The sequence below is a fragment of the Colletotrichum abscissum genome, assembly GCF_030869225.1.
Source record: "Colletotrichum abscissum strain IMI 504890 chromosome Unknown Scaffold_24.1, whole genome shotgun sequence".
In the NCBI taxonomy this organism is placed as follows: Eukaryota; Fungi; Ascomycota; class Sordariomycetes; order Glomerellales; family Glomerellaceae; genus Colletotrichum; species Colletotrichum abscissum.
The window spans coordinates 576040-592792 of NW_026850143.1; the positions used below are offsets into that span (position 1 = coordinate 576040).

Consider the following 16753-nt stretch of genomic DNA (forward strand, 5'->3'; position numbering starts at 1 on the left):
TCTCCTTGAGAGACATGGAAATAACGGCGAAGAGCCGGAGCTAATGGAGGGGCGACCCAGGCGATCCCCGGATGTGACCCAGTATTTAATCGGATCCGATCTAGCGGGTCCCCGGACCCCTAAAGTGGGTCACGTACCTGCGCGTTTCTCGCGAATCAATGACGTTGTTAACGGTCCTGTCGCATCTCCCCTGCAAAGCTTCTCAGAGCTTGCGCTTCTGAACTACGACCATGTTTCTTTCCTGACACCAACGCGACATAATGCCTCCTTATGTACCGCGAAAGCGGTTGCGCGAGGAGTCGCCGGTCAAGCAGACCCCAAAACGCCAACAGGTAGCGAAAGGGCAAGGAAAGACTCCCGCCAGCTCCGGCCGCAGAAAGCCGACGTTGTACGACGATTTAGATGCTACCACCACGTCTGAGTCATCCAAGGTCGGCCGCGCTGCGCTTGATACCATCAGCGACAGTGACGAGACCAGTTCCTTGAGCGATTTATCTGACGGCGATTTCGAGGATGTGCCTCTTGCAAACGGTCACAAGGTGGAGGAAGTTTCTGAAGATGACGATAACGACGACATCGAGTTTGAGGATGTTCCTGCCCCGAGAGCCACCTTGGCAGTAGCGCCGACTACTTCTAAAGACCTGCAGCTCACCCTTGACGCCGGGCTTGGTACCGCGATGACTGATCCCTACGGCGATAAGAAGGGACCTACGAAGCGTGAAAAGAAGGTTCGCAATTTGACGCACTGCATTCACGTCCAGTACCTTCTGTGGCACAATGCCATTAGGAACTCATGGATATCCGACCAGGAAGTCCAGGCGATCATGATGTCTCATGTTCCGCCTCGTCTGTGGGAAGAAGTAGAGCGATGGAGAAGGACCAGCGGCTTAGTCACCAGGCCGAAGCAAACACCGACGAAGGTGGCCAAACCAGCGAAGAAGACCAGAGGAAAGGGCAAAGGAAAGAAGACCGAAAACGACGACTCTCGGGATTGGGGCGCTGCCGCTGAAAGGCTGGAGGCAGGTGCTGTCGACATGAGCCACGGCGATCCACTGTTCAGACTTATGAGGGCTCTCGCGGCGTGGTGGAGGCAACGCTTCCGCGTCACGGCACCCGGGATCCGAAAGTGGGGATACATGCCGCCTGAACGACTTGGTCGGTTACGAAAAGCCTGGGAGAAGGAAGGGAAAGATGACGAAAAGTTTGGAGAGCGGATTAATGGACTTGAAGGGTTTCGGAAATGCGCTCAGGACTGCACAGGAAGCCGAGATGTGGGATCGCAACTTTTCACCGCGCTTTTGAGGGCCTTGGGGTTGCAGGCACGGATGGTCGCGAATCTCCAGCCAGTTGGCTTCGGCTGGACGAAGTTGGAGGAGGCAGATCCTGAGACGGAACAGACTGCAACTTCGGCACCAAAAAGCAGTGACGAAGCGAGTGAGGCAGCAGATGGCACACGCGGTAAAGCGAAAAGGGGCGCGAAGACGACGACTAAGAATATTCCGGTGAAGAAGACATCGAAGCAGGCACCAAAAACAACCTCTGGACGAAAAACTGGAGCGAGACAAGCCAGTAGCAAGAACGCCGTCATTGAGATAGATGACTCGGATGATGAGCTTGGCTTGGAGCATCCGGATAGCGATGACGCGTCGGTCGTAGAGTTGGCAGTGACCCCACGAAAGTCAGCCCCGAGGTCGAAAAAGTTTGACAAGGACTTGGAATTTCCACATTATTGGACGGAAGTGCTTTCGCCGGTGACGAAGAAATATCTGCCAGCGGATCCAATCGTCAAGAACATTGTCGGTACTAATCGAGAACTGGTAGAGTCTCTGGAGCCGCGTGGAGGAAAGGCAGAGAAAGCGAAACAAGTCATGGCATATGTTGTTGGATTCTCTCCGGATGGCACAGCCAAGGACGTAACGGTTCGTTATTTGCGAAAGCAACTGTGGCCAGGTCGTACAAAAGGGGCGAGAATGCCACTGGAAAAGGTACCGATTTACAACAGGCACGGGAAGGTAAAACGATACGACCAATTCGACTGGTTCAAGTCAGCTACGAAGGGCTATGTCAAGGGCAGTCAAAAGCATCCGCTCACCGAGGAGGACGACGTTGAGGACTCGACAGATCTTAAACCCGCCCAGCCGGAGAAGAAAGAGGTCAAGGAAGGTAGCGAAACTATGGCGTACTACAAGCAGTCTAAAGAGTTCTGTCTCGAGCGTCACATGAAGCGCGAGGAGGCCCTGCTACCTACAGCAAAGCCAGTCAAGACTTTTCTCCACAAGGGGAAGGGCGGAGAATTCTCTCCAGAACCGGTCTACTCGAGGAAGGACGTGGTCAACGTCAAGAGCGCAGAGACATGGCACAAGCAAGGCAGGGCACCCAAACCTGGCGAGATGCCCCTGAAGAGGGTGCCATATCGCGCGGCTACGACCAACAGGAGACGAGAGATCGCCGAGGCCGAGGCTGCGAGCGGCGAAAAGGTTCTTCAAGGATTGTACAGCTTTGAGCAAACGGACTGGATTATTCCGCCGCCTATAACAGATGGAGTCATCCCGAAGAACAATTACGGGTATGTCTGCGTGCTCATTGAATGGATTCAAATGCTAACACATCCCAGTAACATCGATCTCTTTGCCGAGCACATGTGTCCCGAAGGCGCCGCACACGTCCCGTTCCGAGGAGCCGTCAAGGTCTGTAAGAGGCTCGGGATCGACTACGCCGAAGCCGTTGTGGGCTTTGAGTTTGGCAATCGAATGGCCGTCCCCGTCATTCAAGGCGTTGTCATCGCCGAGGAGTATCACGACCAGGTTATGGAAGAAATTCGCAAAGACGAGGCAGAGAGAGCGCGCAAAGAGGACGAGAAGCGCCGCAAAGCAGCGCTGAGTATGTGGAGCAAGTTCTTGAAAGGTCTCAGGATCGTGGAGCGTATTCGCCAGGACTATGGTCATGTCGACGACAGTGTTCCTGTTTTCCAGAAACACGGGGCGGCCAAGGCTACCAAAGATGCTCACGCCGAGGAAGAAGGAGACAAGAACCAGGTGGACGCCGAAGCTATGCAGATGAGAGAAGAAGAGATGGCAGGCGGCTTCTTCCCCGAAGGGCACGACGAAGAAGAGGTTGAACAACCCAAGAGGTTCACCTCTGGCTTCTTCCCAGTGGTGGATGAGAACGACGAAGATGAAGACATGGATGACGCCCTGCAAGTGGATCACGGCCATGATCAGAAACCGCATGCTGGCAACGGCTCGGATGGCGCGGAAGACGCGGAAAATGCAGAGGATCAGATGGAAGGCTCACCCGAACCCGAGCCTCTTCCTGCACCAGTGAAAGCCAGACCGAAGCCCAAGAAGAAGGCAGTGGCGAGGCGATCATCTAGGCGCCGGCTAAGGCCCGTATCTGAGAGTGAAGATGAGGATGAGGACGACGATGACGATTTCGTGGCCTCGGACGATGATTACGAGTAGTGCATCTGCGTCTGGGCTCGAAGGAGATCATGCAAGACGGGAAACCGCTTGAGGATTTTCATCACTGTGCGTCGGGATTTGAGAGTCGTGGACAAAACTGGGCAGCTGGCAGGCGGCTGTAGTACAGTAGGTGTGCCACCATCCTTATTCGTCGCAAGATGCATAGATGGGGGCATTATTAGCTATCGCCACCAATGGAGGATTATTCCTTCTTCAGCTCGTATGCCGAGATGCGCTGGCCCGACTAGAAGGGTTTGATTCTGCGACTCTGCTAGTGTATGTACGGTCAAGTCAAGAGCACCTGATCACTTTGAGAAGTGGACATTGCATCCAATAGAAGAGAAGGTGTCAGCGTGTGAAGTAACTGCATTCACAGCCTGATACATCATGAAATCAGAAGAGGAATCGGCAATAGTCTGTATTTGATAGAAGATACCATAGTACGAATGTGAAACCTTCCGCATCCCAAGAAGCATATGGTCATCGACCATCGTCGTCTATCCGTCTGTCCACTCAAAGTACTCATTGATACTAGCGGTCGCCATGTCAGTGACAGTAAGTGAGACAAGAGGCACCCAATGACACCTTCGGCATGGGAATGCGCCCCCGTTCGAGCCACCTCCCAGGACCTCCCCTGCTGAGGATTTCGCGCTAAAGAGAGGCCGGGGGTGGGTGCTGTCCAACTTCCCGGGGCCATCTGACGATCCACCGATCGGTTTAAGTCAGGTCCAGATGATTTTCCTAACGTCACCTCATGCTCCCCTTTCACCTTTGACCGACAATGCGAATCGCGACTTCGTGGGCGCCAAGTTGCGTGTCGCCGTTTTATCGAAGCCTTGTAATTCAGCGTCAGGGCTAGAACGGAAAAATTTAGAAAATACCATTAGGTGAGGTGAGACAGGCAGCGAAAGAAGCGCGGCAAGGCGAAGCGCACCGGGAGCGAGGGGTAAAATCGTCCGGTCAGACGGGGTCAGGCGATTCCCAGGCTATCGATCGACGGTGAGGATTTCTTTTCTTCTAGTAGGCAGATGAGAAGGTGAAGGCCGTTTAGAAGGCTGTGAGGCTCCAGGTTACTCTTTCCTTCGATATTGGAGCATCCTAGAGGTGAATTTTGTTTACTTATTTTCATGAGCCACATGCACACAGGTGTTTGGCGAGAACGTTCGCCTCTGGAAGGCAAAAACGGAAGAGGGGTCAAATAGAAGAAAGACGAGAGAGAAGTAAGCAAAAGAAAAAGAAGAAGAAAACAAAAACACCTTTTCGAACCAAACGGGTCCTCGGGAAGGCGCAAGGCACGACGGTTCTGGTCTTGCCCGTACCTGCCTATCGTCAAGGACGTCAAGGACGGCATCTCACCACCCACCTCGATCCGCTACCGCCTCTCTCTCTCTCTCTCTCACCTTCAACCCTCCCGTCTTTTACCCTTCTACCTCCCACTTCCCGTCCCATTGCTCGGCGCAGTCCCATATTTCATCACCTCACCTCCTACGGCGAATATCGATTTTCTTCCGAACATCGAGTCTCGGTCGGACCATCACCGTTAGATCACACCTCCTTCGTTTCGCGTCAAGGAGGCAAATCCAAGACGAAAAGGTCCGCAGTGGCATCTCCTGTCCGCAGGTAAGTAGGCTGCACTTTGTTGTCAATTTTCTCCTCCTTCTCATTTCGGGGCTTGGTGGCGCTTCCATTTTGTGCTATTCTTCGCGAATAGCCTCTTTGGTTGCTCATTTACCCTGAACCTTCCTTCCTACTTGGCCCAATCCTTCCCATACACTCCCGGGGACTCATTCACAAGCTTTATGGGCGGACGCACCGAGGAATTTCGCAGGCAAGGTGTAAGTGGCTCCCGATATTCAATGCAAGTGTGTTGGGCTCATTTCTCGCTTCCCTCTATTACCCTTCATGCGCCTCCATCGGCGAGCTCACGTTTACCAACAAGATTCCTGTTCATTCGGCTGTGCTGTACTCATTTCTCTACAATGAGCCTGTTGGGCTGGTTTTTGGTCCAATTTCAACGCTACTTTTCTAGCTTGCCTATCATGTTTGCCTTGCTGAGTAAATGGTGTCAAAGTGGAAAGATTGCTGATCATGAAAAGCATAGTCGACTTCGAAGAGTCCAGGCACATCAACCAATCGCTCGCGCCTCAAACGACATTGTTGCCCGAAGGAGTTCTAGATTTCTGCCAAGGGTCGCGCAACACGTCAAAACTGTTCTCGCTCATGGACTTGTGATACATCATCGGTTGAAAGAGCCTCCTAGCGCAGCAATGGAGCAAGTCTACCACGACAAACGCGCCTGTGCGGCTACAGTTCTCAGCGTCTTCCCAGACATATGCCTTCAGTACCTGGAGGAGACAGCCGCCAAGGTCAACCATAACGCCGATCAAACTATCGACACCATTTTGGGTTCCACCGAGAAAGGCGGATCGTACCCCAAAGCATCCCGCCGCCAGAAAAGTCTTAAGCGGAAGCGTGAAGGATCGGCTGAAGATGATGAGGAAGATGAAGATGTTGAGAAGGAAAACATCCTCCGCCTCTATGCTCACCCTGGCCGAGAGCGTGAAACGAGAAAGCAGTACATCTCCAGGTCGTAAGTCTAGTTCATTCCTTTCCTTGGCCCAGCTTCCACGGTTAAGGCCATCAAAGTTGGCCACTACCTTGCTGCTATATGCTCATTATACAGATGAGACTGACACTGGACGTAGGGAGGAGATTCTGAAGCATGATTTCCCTCAAGTTATCCAGAAGTGCGTCATGAAGATCTTTTACGACAATGCCTGCAAACTGCTGCCTACGTACCTTGCCGTCGATAAAGCTCTTGAGGATCTGAAGAACGGTGTCCAAGAAGGTCTCCCTTACGGCTTTGCGCTCAAGAAGAGACCAACCCCACCATCGGATCGTATATTCGCGGGTCAGAAAATGGACCAACTTCTCCAAACGGCGACTCACGAAGAAAAGAGAGTTTTGGAAGAACTGGTGGCCGCCCGGCGAGTGCTGAGAGTTACCCGTAACAGGCTCGATGCAGCTAGATTCGAGGCTGCCAGAGAAGCTGCCAACTTTGAGATAGCAAAGGCGACTGGCAGTTTTACGGACTGTGGCTGCTGTTATAGCGAGTTCGCTCTCAATCGCATGGTCCGTTGCGAGAATGGGAACCATGTAAGCTTATGACGCTCCATTCTTTCAGACTTTTGCTAACCCTTTCAAGTTCTTCTGTCTCGAATGTGCACGCCGCAACGCTGAAACAGTGGTTGGCCTCTCAAAGTATGAGATTACCTGCATGTCCATAGATGGATGCGATTCTGGTTTCGCTCACAAAGAACGCTCCAAGTTCATCAATGACCAACTTAGTCAAGCCCTGGATCGCATCGAATCCGAGGCTAATCTCCGCATGGCTGGCATTGACGGCCTAGAGACCTGTCCTTTCTGCCCTTATGCCGCAGAGTATCCACCGGTCGATATCAACAAGGAGTTCAAGTGCGAGAATCCCGACTGCCAGGTGGTCAGCTGCCGGCTTTGCAGAGAAGAGACCCATATACCCAGAACATGTGATGAAGCTGCTGGAGACAGCGCAGAAGGTGCTCGGCGTCAAATTGAGGAGGCCATGTCCAGTGCGCTCATCCGCAAGTGCAACAAGTGTGAGTATCCTTGCTTCTTTGGCAACTGAACCAAGACAATTGATTAGATTGCACATGATACTGACATCCAACCCAGGTGGCATGGCGTTTGTCAAAGAATCAGGGTGCAACAAGATGACCTGTACAAAGCGTGGATGTAGGAACGTCCAGTGTTACGTTTGTTCCAAGTCATGCGACTACGCCCACTTTGACGACCAGGCAAGAGGTGGACAGAAGGGCAATTGTCCCCTCTTTGACGATGTCAACACACGCCACAATGAGGAAGTGCAACAGGCCGAGGCAAAAGCCCGTCAAGATATTCTTGAGCGACACCCCTCGATGAAGGCAAAGGAAGACCTTCTCAAAGTCAACTCGGGAAAACTGGCATCGGCAGTCTCCAAGAACCCCCCAGCACTGCGAGCTGCCTACGGACAACAGCTTCCACCGCAAAATCCTCAGGCCCAGATTGTCCCACCCGGGATGAATCGAGTTGTTGGCATGCCTCCCGCAAACGCGGTCGGGCCTTTTCAACCTCAGCCGATGATGCCACAGCCACAGGCTCATGCGATGGTTCCGCCGGCAAATGTTGCTGCTGGAGTCGCGAATCAGCAGTTGCAAAGGGGTCCGGTACAGGCTCAATATCCTCAGGGCCATAATCCCAACCCGATGCTCAATCAGCAGCACCGCCCAATCATTGGAGCCGCTTTCCCAAATGCGCAACATCCCAGATTTCCCTACTTGCAACCATCCCCAGTACCACCGCCGCCAGCGGTTCAACAAGGTCGGCCAGCGGTGTTTCATAATCCTAACCCGCCTCGCGTGCTTTACCAGCCCGCAGCCCAAGCAGTGCCGATGATTGCGCCTCACCCGCCGATAATCGCTCCTCAGCCTGTGAATCAGGTAGTGCAGGCCATCGCGCCACCCGGCCAGGCCAGACTCAATAATCCTAACTACTTGGGTTTTGAAGAGGGATGGGGTCCAGAGTACGGAGAGCCTAGAGAGTTGAAGAGGCATAAGTTTTGCGATAGGAATGCACAGCGGCTTCCCGACATCCTGGCGAGACAGAACATTGATGAGAAGGCCGGGGAGCAACCGCAACGACCTGAAGAGCCCGCGCAACAGGCCAGCGCCAAAATGACTGCAGCTCAATTTTTAGCCCACCCCAATTGCGGACTTGCAGAGTTTGTGGCCGGCAAAACGAATCGAGATGGGTCCCAAGTTCAGCATCCGGCACCCGTGAGTCGAGCAGCCCAAAGGGCTATAGACGCAGGTCACGAATTTCAACGACAGCTTGCTCTTCACCGTGATTTTTACCGTGGCGGGGCGAATGGTATTCCCGGAGGAAGCAGAGATCATCCTATCAAGATGGACTGATTGCCGTCTTCCGGGGTTCTTCCTAATTCTGCTTGTACACAATTTTTTTTACACGACGATGAAGCGATGGGAAGTTAGCATTGTTGGGTGGTCATTACCACATCACATGAACGAGGAAGCGTGGTCTTGTTTGGTTCGTGGAAGGCAGGATACGAGTTTGTCATCTTGCGTTTTCCTTTTCCTATTACTTTCTTTACTTTTCAGGCTGTTTTCATCAGGGTGATTACCGGATGACATTTAGCACAGCGTTGGAGGATATCTCCATCTCATTACTCTAGCATCGATCGAGGCACTCATATGGGAGGGGGAGGGTGGAAGCGAGTGCCATGCCAGCATGGTCTACATTATTTGAGATACCATCAATGAAGTCTCCCGTTGATAAAAATGGGTTTTTTTTTTCGTGAAGCAGATACATGGAATGTGGAACGTGGGTGTGTGAACTATGGAGCATCCCACGCTCCAGGTACTTAAAAAGCAGAGAGTTTACCAAGTCTTGTGTGAATCGTAAAGGAATCGATCAGTGAGATATACGATATACGATGTGCGCGTGTAAATGTAAGTGTGTGTATGTCCAGGATTTTCACCGCCCCCGACCAAATTTCTCGTGCCATTTCCCCTTGCTTCCAGTGTTTTTGAGATTTGATATCGTCTGCGGCTCGGTCTGGGCGACGAGCTCGATGGTTTCGTGGATGGTGGCGATGGCGGCTAGGCCGGTGACGGGGATACTGTCGTCCGAGGAATTCGGTGAGGGTGCGGTGGAGTGAGGGGCGAGGAGGATGAGAGAGTTTGACGTGTTTTTCTGGAGGAGTTTGTAGGTTTTGTCTGGGGTTTTTAGGAGGGCTGTTGTTGGGGTTGAGGTGAGGGTTATGCTGTTGTGTGTTAGTGAGTGAGCAAGTGAGTGAGATAGCCAGTAAATGAGTGATGAGTGAGTGAGAGAGGTGACGTGGATTGTAGATGAGGGGATGGATGTAAGGGAATGGTTATACGATGAAGGTAAGTGAGACATGGAGAAGGGAAATATGGTTTAAGTAAGGTGAGGTGAAGTGAGATGTCGTGTTGAGGCTCAAGGTGGACTGAGGCACGGCCGGGGGGGTTGAGTGATGGACGGAGGGTGAAGTGGGTTGACTTACACCGGAGCATCTTCGGCAGTGAGCAGGGCTTCTAGGTCGGGGGGCAGCTCCATGAGCTTGTAGCCTCTGGCGTCTGGGGCATGGGTCAAGGGGATACCGGGGTCTTGGGTAGACATGTTTTTTTGAGTATCGAGGTATGATGTTTCTATGGGAAATACGACGTTGTTGATGGAGTGAGATGTGAAAGCCCGGTGAAACTTTGATATGAGGATGTGAGGTCGAATCAGCAGTCGCGTAATCGGTGCGGGGTGGGAAAAGAGACGTCTTTTGGAGATTTTGGGACGGAGAGCCGATTAGATTGGACGGAATGCGACGGGATTCATGGGAGGAAGGAGGAGGGGTTCATGGGGAGCTTTCGTCATTGGCTGCATCGACTTTGGCAGGGGATCTAGTGGGGCTGAGAGATCGAAAGATGCATGATTGGGCAGAATCGAGTATCCGAGCTTTTTCGATACCTACGTGTACGTACCGTGGGCCCGAGTGCCTTGTTTTAGTGCGGCTGTTGCTGGTCCGGCAAGGTTACGGGTGGGGAACCTGAGTGCACCTTTTGACAGCTCTGAGTGGACGCGTCGTGGGCGATGGGCGGGGCGCGTTGGATCTGTTTATGTTGACGTTTCGAGACCACTTTTTTTCTGGTGGAAAGCGAGAGAGGGGAGGAGCGATGCGATGCTGAAAGTCCGAACCTGCCTGCACCTGCATCTTGCTGATTTGCGAGCATCCAGTCACACAAGCAATTGATGAAAAATTCTCTATCACGGACTTGCGGTAAGATGCATGTTGGAACATTCAAGATGTAGATAGACAGTAGAAGTAAGTACCATAGGCATCTTAATTTAAGTCAGCCAATAGATCCAAGGTGGTCGGCATAGCACGCGACTCCCAGTCAATAGTGGGTGTTTATTCCGTCGTCTAGGACTCTTTTCTTTTTTTGACTTTTTAGTCCGGATATTATATGGTTTGTTGATGTACTGTTGTTGTCCATAGAGATCATGGAATTATCAGTGTGTTCTCTCATCGACAAGGTAAAGAGTCTAGCCCGAGTCCAGGACTGAGGCGTTCGTCGCTTAATTCCCTCCCCTTGTCTGGCGTTTTCGTCATCCTCCCTCTCCCGCTCTCTCGCCCCCCGTCACATTTCTAACCCTCTTTGTTCTCGTCCACTTACTTGCATCTGCATGGGAGTGTCGGTGAAGAGGCACAGAGGGAAGCCAGCCCAAGAAAACCTAGTCAGGAAGAGAAAAAAAAAAGGACACAACCACTAGGAAGCTGACGGAGGACAAGAGGCTGGTTTTCTTGTTTCACTGCGTCTTTGGCCTGCTTCAGAAGTTGAGGGTCAACAAAGGGTTCAACAAAGTTGCCAGAGAGGGCAGCCAGATTGAACCAGGATCTCATCGTTGCGGTGCTGCTGTTTAATCATTGATGGAGCCTTCTTCCTGACCCCGACCAGGACCCCTCTGCCTTACGGTATTACACTCCATCAACCTTGGATTGGGCTTCACCTCTCTTGCTTGCAGCTCCATCGCAATCACAACAAACAACAACACACACAGCATACAGCGCCCCACGGACTACAGACCGCCCCCCAGCCCGGTTCATCCAGGCCTTAACCTCCATACTACGGATACACTGCTACCTTACGGAGTTCCTTACCTTACTTGACATTGCCTACTTTACCTATCTGACGGATCCCCACCGCTGCTGTCGCTGTCGCTGTCGCTGTATACCTGGGGCTCTGTTGCTGCTGCCGTTGCTGAGGTCCCCCGTTGCTGCCCGCTGCTTTCTCCAAGTCCCAAGGTCAACCAAACCCACGGACTCGACTCGACCCCGGCTGCGCTCAACGCCAGCCAACTCACACCGACACCGACAGCACCACCACCACCACTCCCACCACACGATAGGTAATTATCGCTGCGCTTGCAATCTTCATCTATCCAACTTTGGCCGCGCTAGCCAACCTGGCAATTTGCCAACTTTTTTCCTCACGCTCTTTTACCCCCTGATTCTTTTTTTCTTCCCTTGGCCGGCACGTCGAAAGCCTTATTTCCATTTTGTCGACAGTCGCATCGCGAACGCCCGGTGCTACCCTTGGCCTTCAGTCATCGACTCGACCGCCACTCGACTCGGCTCGACCACCACCACATTGCGCCTGACGCGGTCGACACACACGCACACACACTACACGCACACACACCACAGGACACCGAAACCGATACACTCGTTTACCGACTTCCTACACCCCTTACGGCTCTTAACTTTCCTTTGCCTTGCGTCTTTCGGTCAGCGCCCAGTCAGCAATGACCTTGGCCCATTGAACGAGCCCACGCGACCGACCGACCGATCGACCGCATCGCCAGCCCCGACAATGGTTCGTGTCACCGAGGAGCTGGCTCTGTCCGCAGAGCAGCTCACTCTATACCATGCCTCCGACCCCCTCCTCGGACACCTGCCTGTCCTCATCTTCCACGGCGCCTCTACTACTGCCAACTACACCCTCAACAGCTCCCGCGTCCAGATCCACGTCTACAGCCCCGCTGGCTATCAGTCGTTCCCGCGCCTGACCATCCAACCCAACTCGCCCTTCTACGCCGTCGTCAACCACCTGCCGCGCGAATGGCAGGGCGACGAGATCTACCGAGGCCTCGCCTTTGGCCTGTACAAGTACTTCCAGGAGCTGCCCGAGGTCGTCAAGAACCACCTCAAGAACACATACCCGACCACAAGGGGGCGCCGCCCGGGGAGTGGGCCGGCCCTCTTTGGCGAGCAGCACGCTGCTGACCTCGCCAAGAACATGATCAAGAGCGAAAACACCGTCGAAGTTCTCGAGACGTTACAGACCGCCCTGCAGACCCAACACCTGAGCAACGTGGACGTCGACTTTGTCCTGCCTCCCGGCTCCATTGTGCCGCTGCAACCCGAAGATCTCGACGACGCGCCCGAGGATGACGACGAGTTCCTGGACCCAACTCTACGGCAATATGGAGGATACACATCACTGGTGAAGCTGCTCGGCGAGCCTCTCTTCCTACCCACCTCCAGATTACGGCGGGCGCCTTCCAAGCCGACATCGCTGAATCGCAGCAAGTCCTTCTCCAAGGATCAAAAGGTGGATCTGAGAATGAAGCTCGGGGAGCTGGTCGACACGGAGGAGAGATACGTGCTGAAGCTGAATGAGCTGGTGAAGCACATCGCCGACGACTTTAGACAATCTGCGAAACAGCGTGACCCGAGCAGCCTGAGCCCCTCCGAAGAAGAGCTCGAGAAGCTTTTCCCACGGTCGGCGGATAGGATATTACAGGTCAACTCTGCCTTCATGGAGGAGCTGCGCAAGATTATGGACGACACCGAGGAGGAGGCCGTCAGGGATATGGAGGTGACGACGGTTGCACTGACGGGATCCAGGCTGGGGTCGCCATCCAAGATGAAGGATCCCACAGGCGCACTGGCGATCGCGAGGGTATTCCTCGAATGGTTCCCAAAATTCACAGACTGCTACCAGGAGTACATTCGCGCCAGCCAGCACTTCCCCACGCTTCTCAACTCGTTCCTGGACCAGCAGTCGAGCTTCCGTCAACGGGTTCTGCAGACGGGCGAGCAGACTGTTCGCTCAATTCTCATCGAACCCGTTCAGCGTCTTCCCCGATACAGTCTGCTCATCGACCAGATTGTGAGCTGTCTTCCCATGACACATCCCGCGCTGCAATCGATGCTCAAAGCCCGCGACATCATTACAAACATCTGCTCCATGGATGAGCCTATCCCAGATAAGCCACAAGTGACGAACCGCCTGCGCAACATGGTTGAGAGTTGGCCCCTCGACCTCGAGCCCCAAGGAAGACTCATCCTCGCAGCCGACTTTGTGGAGCTCCCCGCACCCTACCGTGTGCTTGATCCCCCGGAGGCGGCGGAGCGCGCCGGTATTTTCGTCTTGTTTTCAGATTGCCTGGTCATTTTGAAGAAGCTAGGCCCGAAGCCAATGATTGGCAAGGACCTGTTGCGCGAAATCGACAAGCCTTCAGCAGCGGGTCTTCTCTTGTCCATGACGAATGCCGCCGGTGGCCAGCCGACCTACGAGCTTGCATTCACAGGCTGGCATAATCTGGCAGACGTGCGCTTCACTGAATCGACAGATGGCAAGCTTATTTGGATGACTTCAACCCAGGAGATGAAGGGAGCGCATGCAGGAGAGTGGGTGACGGGCACCGCTGTCACGTCGCGGTGCTTCTTGCTGGAGGAGACCTTTACGAGAGCATCAAAGTGGACGGAAGACATTGTAAAGGCCCGTGTGGAGGGTCGGTTCTCGGAAAAGGAGCGCGAGGACCCTTCGTGGACCCTTCGTTCTATCAGAATGTCGGATAATAACCTCGGCTTTTTCGCTGCCGTCTTCCAGGAGGGCGCCGACCAGCTCATTGATGGCCGGAGGGAGCCTGCACCCATTCGCATCGTCATTGACCACGAAAAGGGCACCAAGGGCGCGCCGATTGGACATTACGGCGTTGAAATCACGGTCAACGTCAACAGCGGCGACCTGAAGAAAGTGAAGATGGTGACTGCTGGCTTGAACGGCAAACAGTTCACAGACGATGTAGCGCTGGACGACTTCTTGCCGACGCTTACACGACGGAGTAAGATGATTCATATCTGCCAGATAGAAGCGAAACGCTAACGTGAAGCACAGTCATTCAATTACTGGGCACGCAGTTCAGCGTGTCAAATATGCGACTCGCACCCGCGTTGGTATCATACTACACCAAGATTCTTAAAGGCCTGCCGCTCATGACGAGGGCAGAGAAGACAAGGTCGTTCCTTGCTTCTTCCCCAGTGAAGGGACTCTTCTCCAGCATCTGGGGTGGCTCAACCAACACTGAAGCACATAGCCCGCCTAAGCACAGCAGAACGCCCGTGACGAATGTGTTCCCTCCACCAATTTCACGAGCAAATAGTGAAGCAGGGTCCATCTACGGCTCGGCCAGGGGCAAAGACGGGATCAAAATGGGCGGCGACGACCGCCCCGAGAACCCCCTCGTACGGCTCGAGCAGACCTTTACAGGATACGTCGCCAGTCTCCAGGCCCGCAAAGGTAGTATCATCGGGCGGATGCTGCTGAACCGATCCCTTGCCGACGAACTCCTGGTCAATGATCTCTACAACCGGCTGATTGAGAGTCCGTTTGATCTCGACGCCTCGTCCGAGTGTAGCGCGGATGTGATATTTGTTGCCTTTGAGAAGTTCATTCGCATCGCTTGGGGCGAGCAGATGGGTCCAATTATGACGAAGCAGACCTTGGATACATTGCTGGAGCGTATGAACCGACAAGTACCAGGAAACTTTGCCGACTTTGTCAACTTCATCTTCAAGGAGATGGCGCCACAAAACCAAAGGGCGTTCACGGCTCTGATCAAGTTGCTTGCCGACTTGCTTGATGGCTGTGGCAATGATGGCGACAGAGGCATTCTGACGGTTTCGTTTGCAGAACTTCTCGTTTCGGATGGTACAGCGCAAGCCTACATCAACCTGCTGGACCGTCTTGTCGAAGACTGCGATAGAATCTTTGACGATGCCGGGTTCGGCGTCAACCTGACTGTTCAACAAGCCTTCGAGTCTATGAACTCTCGTAGCGGCAAGTCGCATTCGGGATCGCTGACTTCAAATACGTCTTCAATCAGACGCAAATTCGGGTTCGACACTTTGCTGCGGCAGAACAGCAAGAACGACTCGGAGCGGCCATCCGTTTGGCGCACGCTCAGCAAACATGGTCGGCACCCTGCCTCTGCAGATGCAGCCTCGAGTTCTAGTCTATCCAAGATGACATCGTCACGGGCAAGGTCAATCGACTCGGGGACACAACCGGGGCCTAACAAGCTGAGAAGACCCGGCTCAAGAGACAGACCACCGATTGCTGGTGCTTTTGACGAGCTTCCCAGACCGAGCAGCTCGCAACGGCCTGACATGCGCCTGGAGACGATCGGTGAGCCCGACGTCGAGTCAACGCCTCCTGTCAAGTCATCAAAGAAGAAGCGGCGTAGCTCTCTATCTGATCTGCGAAGCCTTATGGAGGCGGCAACGATCACGGACCCCAGGGAGAAGATTGAGGAAGCGATGATGCCGTTGCGCATCAACAAGCAGACTTCAGAAAAGTTCAACTCGACGCCCCGGATACCCTCGCCATCTAGGATACCGATAAGCCCGACATCCCAGAGCCTGCGGTCTCCTCGCATGATCTCGCCGCGCCAAAAGGAGAACCCCATGTCGCCTGAAGCGTTGTTCTCGTCACCGCCAGCGCCCCCCGATCGCGAAAATACTCCCAGCCGTACACCAAAGGGACATGCTAGAGGCCTGTCCACTTCCAATATCCCAACACTCAGACCGACTCGCCCGATAGGCCCAGTCTCTCAATCGACCGACTCAATCCCCAGACCATCTACGAGTCCTGGCAAGCCACCGGGAAGCGGCAAGCTCCGCCTACAGTCGCCACAGAAGCTCCGGGAGCGGCTGCAGACGGAGAAGAAGGCGGTTGAGGATGTCGACGCATCACTTCAGTCGGAGCTGTCCAAGATTGCCGAAGAGATGTCACGAGTCAACTCTGGTCTCGGTGGACGCACCAACACGCTGGACCTGCGCAAGCTGACAGCTTCGGTCAAGACGCTCGAGGAACGGATACCGACGATGATGTCGGAGCTGACGGACCGACAGACGGCGATCCAACGCGACATGGAGAGCACGCTGAGAGCATCCGAGACAAAAGTCAAGAGCATTGATCAGCTGTACAGAGAATCGACGGCCGAGAACGAGCTCATGTACGAAAAGTTCAACAGCGAGTTGGGCAAGATTGTCAAGGCGCTCAAGGGCAAGGGCCGAGAAGACAAGGAAGAGCTCATCCGAAGCCTACGTGAACACAGCGAGGAGACGGCGAGGGTGAAGAAGGAGAACGCGCGGCTGAAGAGGGAGATTGTCAGTCTGCGGACGGTCATGAAGGGTGCCGACTGAAGAAACATCTGACCGAGATCAAGATTGGTGTCAGAATTGCGATGCGGTACTTCACGGTACAGAGAGAGAACGAGAAAAGAGTGTGTATAAGACTGGACAGGGGGCTTGCGGCGTTCATTTTCTTGCGGATTAGTTGCGTTGCGAGCGAGTCCTTGGTTTTCTTTAACAGGTACGGGGTGTACCATTACTACAA

At 53.7% G+C, this 16753-nt stretch overlaps 4 protein-coding genes across 4 annotated transcripts; 3 read left to right on the plus strand and 1 right to left on the minus strand.

Annotated features, from left to right (window-relative positions):
- Nucleotides 1–260: 260 nt before the first annotated feature.
- Nucleotides 261–3461, plus strand: CABS01_09875 (Rad4 transglutaminase-like domain-containing protein; the record flags this gene model as incomplete). The annotated part of the gene is made up of 2 exons (XM_060543231.1): nucleotides 261–2566; nucleotides 2615–3461. The coding sequence occupies 2 exons, from the start codon at nucleotides 261–263 to the stop codon at nucleotides 3459–3461; spliced, it is 3153 nt and encodes a 1050-aa protein (XP_060399929.1).
- Nucleotides 3462–5500: 2039 nt separating this feature from the next.
- Nucleotides 5501–8449, plus strand: CABS01_09876 (ubiquitin-conjugating enzyme; the record flags this gene model as incomplete). The annotated part of the gene is made up of 4 exons (XM_060543232.1): nucleotides 5501–6051; nucleotides 6167–6617; nucleotides 6667–7096; nucleotides 7173–8449. The coding sequence occupies 4 exons, from the start codon at nucleotides 5501–5503 to the stop codon at nucleotides 8447–8449; spliced, it is 2709 nt and encodes a 902-aa protein (XP_060399930.1).
- Nucleotides 8450–9029: 580 nt separating this feature from the next.
- CABS01_09877 (uncharacterized protein) lies at nucleotides 9030–9695 on the minus strand (the record flags this gene model as incomplete). The annotated part of the gene is made up of 2 exons (XM_060543233.1): nucleotides 9030–9318; nucleotides 9580–9695. The coding sequence occupies 2 exons, from the start codon at nucleotides 9693–9695 to the stop codon at nucleotides 9030–9032; spliced, it is 405 nt and encodes a 134-aa protein (XP_060399931.1).
- Nucleotides 9696–11938: 2243 nt separating this feature from the next.
- CABS01_09878 (RhoGEF domain-containing protein) lies at nucleotides 11939–16560 on the plus strand (the record flags this gene model as incomplete). Its single annotated transcript, XM_060543234.1, has 2 exons — nucleotides 11939–14198; nucleotides 14252–16560. 2 exons carry the CDS (start codon nucleotides 11939–11941, stop codon nucleotides 16558–16560), a joined length of 4569 nt encoding a protein of 1522 aa, XP_060399932.1.
- Nucleotides 16561–16753: the final 193 nt, after the last annotated feature.